The following is a 13088-nucleotide window of genomic DNA, read 5'->3' on the forward strand; positions in this document are numbered from 1 at the left end:
TTCACTGTCTGTAATGAGATTCAATGTATTTGGATTCTTTCTGTTGATGAATGTTGATGGTCTTTTTCAAGTGGGCTTTCAGTTCTTTCTTTTTCAGCCTTTTAGCAAACTTGATTGAATGGGTTAAATTGTAAATGTCCAATGTCCAATCTAGAAATTAGCAACTTCTGTTGGTTTAGTTTTGCTCTAAACTGTACATAAGTCTATACTGAACCCCTGTCTGTGTGATGCTGTATGTTTGCAGGGTATTCATAGTAATTGTGGTTGGTCTGTTGGTGGCATGGCTGGCAGTCGACACACGAAAGCGCCCAGAGCAGCTCATCTCTTTTGGTGGCGTCTGTCTGTTCATTGTTGCAATATTTCTCTTCTCTGCACACCGAACTGCAGTGAGTGATAAAACACACGCGCCTGCATTACATGCTTTATTGAACGTACTTATCTCAAAATGCATTTTAATTTAGACTTTGGAATTCCTGCAAACCTTATCACATTGTAGAGGCTATTCCTCCTATTATTTTCCAACAATAAAACAGTTAAATAGAAATTGGGCCTCATTCACCGATATCTTCATAGGAATTTCCATTCATTTGTTTTTGGGAAGCTTCCTGAGAACAATCTCTGACAGATTAATGACATTATTTTTAAGCAACAGAATTGTTTGCACCTGCTTTCTTATAGTGAAACTCTTTTCATAGTGAAATAATGTCTTATTTATTGAAAGTCCATGACATTTTTCGTAGACGTACCATGTCCAATTAAATTTTGGATGTCGAAGAGAATTTTTTATTTATTTATTTACAGAACATAAACTATATATCTCACTCTACATACAAATGATTGTATTTGTAGTGTAAAGGAGGCTTTAGACCATAGGTCTGAAACTGGATTCCTGGAGAGCCACAGCTCTGCACAGTTTTGCTCCAACTCTAATCAAACACCGCTGATTCAACTAATCAAGGTGTTCAAGACTACTAGAGACTTTTAAGCAGGTGTGCATTGGAGATGGTTCAAACTAAAATCTGTAGAGCTGTGGCCCTTCAGAAATTGAGTTTGAGACCACTGCTTTAGACTACAGGCAATCATATTATGCAGTACTTTAACCTAGCTACCTATAGCTGGGGTCTATTTTCAGTTGCTACGTAATCGTTGCCCAGCCATGGTTCAGCAACAAAGTTCCTTGATTATTAGACCAGAATGAGAGTATAGTTCATAGCCATATCGACCTAGAAAATTGCAATTTTTAATTTTTCATCAGTTGTAGCACATGATGGTGTGATTAGAACATGTCATCAACTGCTGAATTCAGAGAGGCGCATGGTGCCTGTCATGTAATCACTTTGGGCCCTATCATACACCCTGTGCAATGTGGCGTAAGGCGCGACGCAATTGTTACTTGCTACTTTCAGCTCGGCGCAAGAGTCGTTTTGAGGTGTTGCGCCACGCTGTTTAAATAGCAAATGCATTTGCGCTTATATGTGCGCCCATAAGCATTCTGGTCTAAAAAAGCAGGCGTGTTTTGGCACGTTGCTATTTTGAGGAACTATAATAGTCTGTTCTTTAGACCAGAACAAAGTCGGTCTGTTGTCTGGCGTAGAGTGCGCCTGGCTTACACACTGTTTAAAACACACAAGAAGTAGAGCAATACGCAAATATCTTTACATATGAAAAATATATAAAATATTAGGGATATATATATATATATCTAGTATATAATAAGGATATATATATAGGATATAAATATAAAGGATTAAAATATTACAAAACAAAGGATTTTCTAGCCTACATGAATTTAAAAACCACTGCCTTCATACTTTCTTCATCTCGGGAGGCTTTTTCAGTTCGTTCACTTTGCTTTTGTATAATGTTATCATTATTAGCAGTATCATTTTTATATCCATATTTAAGTTTATGTTTTATGAAAGTGAATCTAGATTATAAAATGCCTTATCTCTCATTCTCGCACGGTAGATGCTCTGTTTAACTTTTTTCTTGCTAGTGAAATGCTCAGTTTTTCCACTTCCACTTACTTTACGTCATGTAAATAGCAAATGCGCTTATGGCACGATGCAACTGGCTCTTAAAGGGAATATGAGATAATACTCTGATTGGTTTATTCTCAAAACACACCTATAACTCATTAAGAAAATAAACTCAACCCTTTTAGACCATGCGCTACGGCGCAAAGCGGATTTTTCCGTCCTTATATTAGCAAAAATACGCCCAGAAAGTGTTTGCACCCTGTGCTCTGCGCTTTGTGCATGGATCATCAAAAAAGAGCCCTTTGATTCACATTTACCATTGTTTCCAAAACAAAAACCATTTATTTTTTAGTTTTAGACATTCATATACACATAAGTACTAGCAAAACATTTAAGTTTTGTAAAATACACGCAGAAGTCTATAAGATGGCAATGATAATTATTTTTAAGTGTAACTTGATGATGTGCTTTATTTACATCAAATACACACTGTTTGTGTTACTAATACATTTACTGGAATACTCTCCAAGTTAAACAGCCACTAACTTTCATGTAGTTTGGGAGAAAATTATGAATTATGTTGTAAATGCAGCAGCTCTGATCTCACCTGCAGGGTAGACTATTACGTAAGCTTAATCCATCATTGACCAAACAATATGATAATTTTTAAGCTGAATGTTCTGAGAATTGAAATATAAGATATTTAGGACATTTCTCAATATTTGCAGCAAAGGAAAAAAGAAACAAACCACATTATATACATAAATCATCAGGGCTGTGGTGTGCGTGATATGCTTGATGTATCACCATGGAAACTTAAATCGCTGCACTCTAAAGAATGGTCACATAAAAAAAAAATTCACACAGGGGGGTCAGCAGGAGTATTTAAATGTTTGTGTGAAAGGGTTAAATAGAAAAATTATGGAAACACTTTTAATTTTTGAGCAGTCCAATCCCAAGTGTTTATTATAATTCAATGATTTATGCTAAGCTAAGCTGCTCTTAAAAGTACTCCATAGTTTATTTGAATGGATTTAAAAACGATACAGCTTCACTGTATAACTATAAAGGAGTTGTAAAATTAAAAAGAAAAAAAAAGAGTCAGGGTTTCTGCAAGTTTCATCAAATCAAATTTAAGACTTTTCAGGACTCTTTTAAGACCATTATGAAGGGAATTTTAGACTTACAAAGAGATGAACACTTTTTTTTTCAATGGAATTTGTTTTTGCTTAAAAAATCTATTAGCTCCCTGTTTTAACGTGTCATTTTTTCTCAATAATTTTTTTAAACCAAATGTACTTTGGGTCCCAAAAATTGGGTCCCACTTTATATTAAGTGTCCTTAACTACTATGTACTTACATCAAAAAATAAATACAATGTACTTACTGTGTTCATAAAGTATTTGAGAACACTTGTGGTGCTCTTGAGTTGGGATAGGGGTTGGGTTAGGGACAGGTTTGGTGGTATGGGTTGGTTTAACGGTGGGTTAAGGTGTAGGGAATGGTCAGCAATGTATTAACAAATGTAATTACAGAAGTTAACTACAGATGTAATTACATACAGGTTTTTAAGCAAGAATAAGTACACAATAACTACATGTATTTACACAATAAGTACATTGTAACAAACTATTAATTTCTGTGTAAGTACATATTAGTTAAGGCCACAATATAAAGTGGGACCAAAACTTGCTTATTATGCCTATTTACAAATATTATGTTCACTCCCCCTTACTTCTGTAAATAGTTTTTGTACAAACAGAAGATCATATAAAGGCATATATTGTCCTATTATTGCCAAGAGGAATTATGCAATTGTTTATAGTTTTCTTTTCCTAATTAGGGAATTTAATTTAGAGAATGTTCTGTAAAAAAATGTCTAAAAGCAGTTGTGATTGTATCTCTGCAAAAGAAAAACAGTATATTAAGATGTATTGTTGATAATTGGATGTGTGTTGGGCCAATTGGGTAGCTAATATTTAAAATAAAACCTTTTTAAAATGATTTAAGACCTACAACACAATATTTTAATGAATTTAAGACTTTTTAAGGCCTAAAATTAATTTTTTTGAAATTTAAGACAGACTGGGAGCGTTGCCTTTAAAAATTGTAATTTAATCAGGTCTATTGATTTTAATCATCCACAAATGCACACTTAATGTGTTTGCTAACAGAATGCTTGTTTGTGTTGAATTGTGATTAGGTGAGATGGAGCACTGTCTTCTGGGGTCTTGGTTTACAGTTTGCCATTGGTCTGTTTGTTATTAGGACAGAGCCTGGTCTCGTTGCATTCGAATGGCTCGGAAAGCAAGTTCAGGTATGATTTAAATACATCCTTATAAGGTAATAGCAATCGTTTGTTTATATGTTTGTAATGTATTATGCACACTAAATTATTGTCCATCACACCTGAAAGATACCTCTTTAAATGTTAAAGTTAATATGTTACACTCTGTGTGGTAACATATTGAAGTCAGACAAAGATGAATGATTATTTAAGCAAAAAGGAAGAAGGATAAAATAGAAAGTGATGAACCATGTGCTTTTTTCTTGCTTTTTTTTTTTAGATTTTTCTGGACTACACAAAAGCTGGTTCCGGGTTTGTGTTTGGAAACCTCATTGACAACATATTTGCATTCCAGGTTAGTATAATGGCTCACTGGATAAAATGAGCCAAACTCCAAATACTTAGTGTTCTCTGCTGTCTCTAGCTGGAATAAGCACAAGGGACAGTAAAACACCAGCCACTTTTATTTAAAAAACAAATCATAATCAAAACTTAAATTAAACAGATCACCATTTACTCACATTGAAGTGGTTCTAAACTTTTATGAGTTTCTTTCTTCTTATGAACACAAATCAAAATGTTCTGAAGAATGTTGGGGGGGGGGGAAAGCAGCCACTGACATTCACAGGAACAAAAATACTATGGAAGTCAATAATTGTTTTTTCAGCACTCTTTAGTTTTCCTTTGTGTTCAATAGAAAAAAGAAACTCAAACAGGAAGTGAAGAGAGAGTAAATGATGACAGAATTGTCTTTTATGGGCAAGCTGTCCCTTTAATTGAAAACTCACGTCTGCATGACTACACAAACAATGGTTAATCACCAAAAAACACGTTTACCACGGTGAATGATTGGTAAACTAATGAATTAAACATTTGCATCACACCTCTACCTTTCTACACAAACACAGTTTTGGTGGTTTGTTATTTTCAAATCCATTATTTATTTATATGTATGTGTCAAATCCAAAAAGATTGGTTCACCTGAATGTTACTCAATCTTTACAGGCTCTGCCTATAGTGGTGTTCTTCAGCAGTGTAATGTCAGTTCTGTACTACCTAGGGGTGATGCAGTGGGTCATCACAAAGGTAACTCATTTCAGTCTTGTAGCAATTTAATCTGTGCTATACAAGATCTGTTCTTGATCGTGTTAACATTAATAAATGAATATGAATGTACTTTTTTTCTCCAAGATCTCCTGGGTAATGCAAGTAACAATGGGAACATCCTCCACAGAGACTCTCAGTGTAGCAGGAAACATCTTTGTTGGCCAGGTAATATTCTGTCATCAGTTCTGTGATTCACGTTATCATTTAAAACACAAATGTATAAAAAAATATTAAATGTCTTACTATATAAAGATTTACACTTAACATTTAGTTAAGGGGCAACATGGTGGCTTAATGGTTAGAACTGTTGCCTCACAGCTAGAAGTCCCAGCTGGGTCAGTTGGCATTTCTGTGAAGAGTTTGCATGTTCTCCCTGTGTTAACATGGGTTTCCACCGAGTGCTCCGGTTTCCCACACTGTCCAAAGACATGCATTATAGGTGACTTGAATAAACTAAATTGGTTGTAGTGTATGTGTGTGAATGGAGAGTGTATGGATGTTTCCCACTACAGGGTTTTGGCTAGAAGGACATACAGCACACAAACATATGCTGGATAAGTTGGCAGTTTATTTTACTGTGGCGACCCCTGATGAATAAAGGGACTAAGCCGAAGGAAAATGAATGAAAGAATGAATGAATGAACATTTAGTTACACCATAGACTCAAATTTTCTAAAACAACTCTTATGAAATTTAGAGGTGCATCAAGCATTTTCTCGAGAAAGATGCTCCTTTATTCCTTATGTGATGTGTTCAGGGATTTATCTTTAAAAAATTAATCAAAAAATTTGGTGAGGGAACAAAACTTTGCTAATGTTCTAATGCCCTCAAAATCACAATTGTTTTTTTTTTTTGTGTGTGCCTTCAGGTGTTAAAATTATTTTTGTATAATTATCTATAAAGGTATAACACTTTTACGCAACGATTTTTACGATTTTACGCAAATGTCACACATATTTGGAGCAGAATTGTTTTGATAATGTATGTCTAAATCAGTTTTTGGTTAATGTTAAGCTAATGTTAAAGTTTAATTTAAATTAAATTTAAAAACTGTCCATTGTAATATTTATTTTGTTTTGTTAGGAATAATTATACAAGTGTCGTAAATTTAGACTGTTTTTAAATAATTATGCAATTAATTTAAGTTTTCAATGTTATACATTCAAATGTAATTAATCTGAATTTTATTCTATTCAATTCAAAGGAATTAATACTGGCATATACTTCTAATACTTCTCAAATAGCATGCTTTCATGAATATATACAGTATACACATGGTAATAACATGGCACCATTCCCAAAAAACTAAACAAAAAAACTTTCATATTTACTCATTAGTTGCTTGTGAGATGGACTGTGGTTTTAGTTTGTTACTTTACTATAGTTTTTACTTCAGCGTATTACTTTTTAGTAATAGTACTTCAAGGCTGCTTTTTAAACAACAATTCTTTTTAATCCAAAGAATGCAAATATATTATAGAGATTGATTTTGCAGACACGAGGGATAAAATTTAGCAGTTACATTTATTTTACAATGTATTCATTGATTGTAACTATTATCACTGTCGTAACGTTCTTATGTTTTGTTTTGTTTTGTTCCAGACAGAGGCTCCCCTTCTGATCCGTCCCTATCTAAAGGACATGACCAAATCTGAGATTCATGCAGTGATGACTGGTGGATTTGCAACCATTGCTGGAAGTGTAATGGGTGCTTTCATCTCATTCGGGGTATGACATTTGTACTTCTATTAATTAGTAAAATTTATATTTGAAATCCCTTTTTACTATCATTTACACTTGTAAACAAATTACGGTAAATCTATAGTTAAAAAAACAGTTGCTCTGGGGTGCGTTGCCCAAAACCATCGTTAGCCAACTAAGGTCGCAAGTTCCGTCATTAAAAGAATGGTTTGTTGATTTGCCGTTTCCCAAATCCATCGCTCCAACAAACATTTGCAAACTTAAGCACTCACAACCACACTTCTGGAGCTGTCGTTAGAAACATAGTTCCTGGCTGTGTTCTATTCCCACTTATCTCCCCATGCCCTATTCTTTTAGAACATTCTAACATTCAAAGTTGGAATTATTAAAAATAAAGAATTAAAAATAAAGAATTAAGGTCATCTCTTTTCAGTGTAATTTGCTTTCAAACTATTTTTACAGTTCAGTTTTAGCAATCTTCATGTTTACAATTGCGCTCCCTTCGCAGTGCACTTTGAAAAAATTAAGGTCATTTTGAACGCAGGCTCAAGCGAAAGCTATAGGTGATCTATTATTTAAAATTTATAACGGATTTTATGTTACGTCACACGTTAATTCTTTTTATAGGCGATGCAGTGGCGCAGTGGGTAGCACGTTCGCCTCACAGCAAGAAGGTCGCTGAGTCGCTGGTTCGATCCTCAGCTCAGTTGGTGTTTCTGTGTGGAGTTTGCATGTTCTCCCTGCATACATGTGGGTTTTCTCCGGGTACTCCGGTTTCCCCCACAGTCCAAAGACATGCGGTACAGGTGATTTGGGTTGGCTAAATTGTCCGTAGTGTGTGTGTGTGTGTGTGTGTGTGTGTGTGTGTGGGGATGTTTCCCAGAGATGGGTTGTGGCTCGAAGGGCATCCACTGCATAAAAATTTTTACGGTTCATTCCGCTGTGGCGACCCCGGATTAATAAAGGGACTAAGCCGACAAGAAAATGAATTAATAATTCTTTTTATTTATAGTGAGTTATTAATTAAGTATCTTTACTCTATATGACATGGGCCTGCTGGTTAGAACATTCTGCAATGGTTAACAAGTGTTAAATTGTAAAAGTACACTTTTCAAAAAAATAAATAAATAAAAAATAAATAAACTATACTTTTCTTAATAATGAAAATAATAATAATTATATGAATAATAATGATAATAATCATCATCATCATCATCATCATCATCATCATCATCATCATCATCATCATCATCATCATCATCACTAATATTATTAATATTATTATTAAATTATGATTTTTTTCATTTTTAATACTTAAATATAAAAATAATAATAATTATCATCATAGTCATCCTCATTATGACCATAATTAGTATTATTAATATTATTATTTAAAAAGATTTAATTTCCTAATATATAATAAATATTAGTACATTTAATTTTATAATAGATAGCCTCATTATTTATTTATTCATATGATTTATATATGATATTAGATTACGTGTTAGCTTTTGTAGGTGATATGTTTTAGAATAGGATTTGTCATATTCTCAACCATATTTGTAAAGGAAACATAGGCTCTATATGTGGCGTTTGCATATAATTTGGTTAATATGGAAATCGAGTGCATGTTTTTACCAAAACTAACATTGGATTTTATTTTAAATGCGTGTTTGTGTAAAACAATATAATTTGCACAAAGAAATGATGAGGTTCTTCTCTAAAGAAGTAGTTCCTCCGCCCCATTTAGAACGTCATTATGGGCGTTTTACTCTATAACTAACATGGTTTAAGCGATGGATCTGCAACAGGGAAACTATGCGTTTTGGTAAACACTTGTCACTACACCGTTCTTTTCCCAATTGATGCATCGTACTATGATAGTTCAGCCGTGAGTTACGTCGTTGTTTGGGAAACGCACCCCTGGTTACCAGAATTTTACAGTTAAAAATACAATTAGAAACTGCAAAACATATATTTTTAATTATATCACAGTAGATACTGTATTTTAACACTTTCAGTTTTACTATATTACATGGTAAAACACATGACACTGAAGTAATGCAATACAAATGAGCAAAAAAACTATAATGTCAAAAACAGAAGGAGTGAAGTGTTATCCAGGGAGTTCCAGAAAATGTATATTTACGATTATTCACCATATACTGTATATTAGGGAAACTGACTTTAAACCAGGCTACAGAATTTCCTCTGTAGCAATTTTACACTTTTTTACTGTTAAAATCAATGCCATCTTTAACCCTTATGTTCTTTTGGGGATGCTTTCATTCACTCTGAAGTGATTTTTGTGTCCTGATTTGGCCATTACGTTTTCTGTGTTTCAGCTAGCAGAATGGTTTTTGGTGACAAATCTTATTTTGAAATATTTTGTGAAAATGCTTTGATAAAAAAAAACTCAACAATAAGCTCTGGGCTAAATTTACTTTCCTTTTGTTATGTTAGCGATGAAAACATCCACTGAATTAAACTGCTGTAAAAATACATCAGACAAATAATATTTGCAAATGTTTTGCATAAATCTGTTAATCATCATTTGGCACTATTCCTTTATTTATGCACCATCAAATGTGGTTATAATGGAAGTCAATGGGGCAAAAACAGCCACCAACAGTAAATAAGGGAGAAAAAAAATCTAAAAATGCATTAAAGCCAGTGTTGTTACTAATCTTTCACATGTCCAAGACTTTGATAAACAATTACCTTTTATATTAAAATACATCACTTTGTGTGTTTTTTCACCAAATCAGTGACATCGTTGTCATTTGTGAACTTCGCAATTAACGAAATAAAATCCTGTAATTTGCTAAACAATTTAGCACAGTAGTTTTGAACAGGACTGAGGTTGATTAACAGATTTATGCAAATAATTTGAAAAAAATCTTCATCTGATGCATTTTTACAGCAGTTTAATTCAGTGGATGTTATGATCCCTGACATAACAAAAGTGTAGTAAAATTGAACAGTGCACAAGGGTTAACAGAATGCTTATTGTTTTTAGCATGATTCCAGTGATGCTAGTTCAGTAGCCATTAATTGTTACCTTTAACTTTACCAAGGCAATAAAATCAACTATGTAAAAAAAAAAAAAAACATTTACCCATTTAACTTAAAAATGATCAGGTTTGGTTATTACTACAGTATGTTTTGGGATAATGAATGTCTTTTGTATACAGATTGATGCCTCGTCTTTGATTTCTGCTTCAGTGATGGCTGCTCCATGTGCTTTAGCCATCTCCAAACTGTCCTACCCTGAAACGGAAAAGAGCAAGTTCACATCTAAAAGTCAAATTAAAGTGGACAGTGGGTGGGTTTACCTCTCACATATGAGTTAAGGTGTCTTTCTCATGTGTGTCATGTAGAAATATCTTTATGTAATGCCATGTTGTTTGTTCTCAGAGGTGAGCAGAACGTGTTGGAAGCTGTTAGCGGCGGTGCGTCTGCTTCTATAGGGCTTGTGGCCAACATTGCTGCTAACCTGATTGCTTTTCTTGCCATCTTGGGCTTCATTAATGCAACTCTAAGATGGTTGGGGGGCATGGTGGGATACCCAGATGTCACCTTTGAGGTGTGTAGCATAATCTTTTTTCATTTGAAGAGAAAATTATTAGTCCTCCTGCATGTGAAATTTTAGTTCTGTTTCAAATATTTCCAAAGTGATGATGAACAGAGCAATGACATTTTCACAGTGAGTAGGTTAACATGGACAACAATACTCAGATTTTTGTACAAATCACTGTTTACATACCATGTAAACAGTGATTTTTTATTAATTTAATCCAATTAAAGTCATAATTGAACTAAACAGAATTCAGATTAAGACACGTGGAGTATGCCCATTTTAGTCGCATTATGGAATTGCAGTCCAGTAAGCACCGCATTCAAACTATTACCGTAGTGTAGGAATTTTGCCACATTTTGTGACAAGATAGCTTATACACACAGCTGTTTGACACTATTCTCTGCACCTACCAAGTCAGTGAAGGACCACAGACACCTGCATTGTGAAATGTGGAGGTTTTTCCCCATTCATGCGGTATCACTTTCCATTAAAACAACACTCTTCTAGCAGTTCATCCTTGCATCCAATATCTCGTTTGTCATGGGGGCATGCAAGAAATGTTCCTGAATGAAAGTGAAAGTGCCAAACTGCAGTTAAAGTCGACAAATTAAAAATAAAACACCAAATTACATAAGACTCCAGAGGAAATGTGGATGACGCAGTGATGTTAATCAAATAATCAAATCAAATCACTTTTTAGGTCACATGAGCAGCAGCACGTGCAATATGATGAGTGAAAAGCTTAGCTGCTGGCTCCAGACAGTGCAAATACAACAGTGGTAAAATGACAATGTAAATACAACGACAGCGCAAAATACACCCCCCCCCCCCCCCAATCATATTATTGTCTTATTCAGATTTAGACAAATAATTTGATTACTGATGTCCATGTAAACGTAGTCAGTATTTAATATAGTATTTTTCTTCTCAAGTCTTATTTCTTTTAGTTTGGCTGGATTTAAAAAAAATTGGTAATGTTGATCTTATTAGCTCCTTTTCATTTTTAAAAAAAATTGGATACAGAGCAAATCAGTAATCCCCCTAATTAGCTGCCTAGTTAACATAATTCATCTCTTGTTAAGCTTTTAAATGGCACGTTAAGCTGAATACTAGTGTCTTACAAAATAACTAGCAAAATATACAGACAACTGAAATTGGTCATTACAAATGAACCATTATGCTTTTATGTTTAAAAACCATTATATTTAAAAATGTGTTGAAAGAAATATTCTCTCCTTCTAACAATATTTTTTAAAGAATTCAAATTTCACATGAGTGCTTTAATTTTTACTTTAAAGGTTGATTCATTTATTACAGAGCACCTATTTTACCCCTTTTACAAGATGTAAGATAAGTATCCAAAATGTGTCTGTAAAGTTTCAGCTTAAAATACCTATCAGATTATTCATTATAGCCTTCAGAATCTGCCCATTTTGGTGTCTGAATACAGTGTAGCTATTTTTGTAGCCTGTGGCTTTAAATGCAAATGAGCTGCTTCTCACCACCCACCGCTCCCACGTGTGTGTCTGCTTCTCATCATGCATTATGTCAGATAAACAGCACAGTGCATGTGCTGTTTATTCACTGTGTTGTAGCTGAAATAATTAGCCATTAGTCAAAAATACCAAGTAAGTTTTTTTTTAATGAATTTGTGAAGTTTATTCAAGCCTTTCTGAAATGATGAGTCTCAGACAACTGCTGTTTGAAGTACACACCCACACACACACACACACACACACACACGCACACACACAGACATTTTAGCATTTACTGACACCATGTGGCTATGGTGATTATAGCAGTTAAGAATTAGATAGTGATTTTACTGTCTTTATTCCAAATATGATGTTTTAAAAATGTTTTAAACTTATAAATAGTATAAAAATCACAGGGAGTTGTAACAGATATTTTAATCCCAGTTTCCTTGCAAAAAAAGGCAATAAAGGTGCCCTTTAATATATTATATAGTAAGATATTTATTTTGAAGAAGGTTATATTTATTTAACAAAAATCATTAGTGGAAAAAACAGCACAATTGTAAAATGCTATTAGAAATGACAATAACTGTTTTTAAATTTTATTTTATTTTAACATGTAGTTCAGACTTGTGATTCACAGCTATATTTTTGGCTTTATATTTAAAAGTGTTCTAAAAGCATGTTCATCTTCAATCCCTTAGCTGATCTGCTCTTTTGTCTTCATGCCGGTGGCCTTCATGATGGGAATTCCATACGATGAGTCTTTCAAAGTGGCTGAACTCATCGGCACTAAACTCTTCCTCAATGAGTTTATAGCCTACGAGAAGCTGTCAGAGCTCAAAAACAACAGGCTTAATGGCATTTTAGATGACAACGGAGATCCAAATTGGATCTCAGTAAGTATTTGTGTGGGCTCATCAAAATATGCATAAATTTGCCATTAACATACATAATTA

General features: G+C 33.8%; 1 protein-coding gene across 5 annotated transcripts in view; it reads left to right on the forward strand.

The window, feature by feature from the left end:
* Positions 1-13088, forward strand: part of slc28a1 (solute carrier family 28 member 1) — a 38899-nt gene that overhangs the window by 21345 nt on the left and 4466 nt on the right. For 3 of the 5 annotated variants that reach the window (XM_073929496.1, XM_073929498.1, XM_005159300.5), the window contains 9 exons: positions 245-386; positions 4183-4296; positions 4547-4621; positions 5272-5352; positions 5458-5538; positions 6976-7101; positions 10269-10399; positions 10492-10660; positions 12834-13028. In XM_073929496.1, coding sequence (XP_073785597.1) covers positions 245-386; positions 4183-4296; positions 4547-4621; positions 5272-5352; positions 5458-5538; positions 6976-7101; positions 10269-10399; positions 10492-10660; positions 12834-13028 — 1114 coding nt within the window. 5 annotated transcript variants of the gene reach the window in all.

This window comes from Danio rerio, chromosome 18 (assembly GCF_049306965.1).
Source record: "Danio rerio strain Tuebingen ecotype United States chromosome 18, GRCz12tu, whole genome shotgun sequence".
NCBI lineage: Eukaryota > Metazoa > Chordata > Actinopteri > Cypriniformes > Danionidae > Danio > Danio rerio.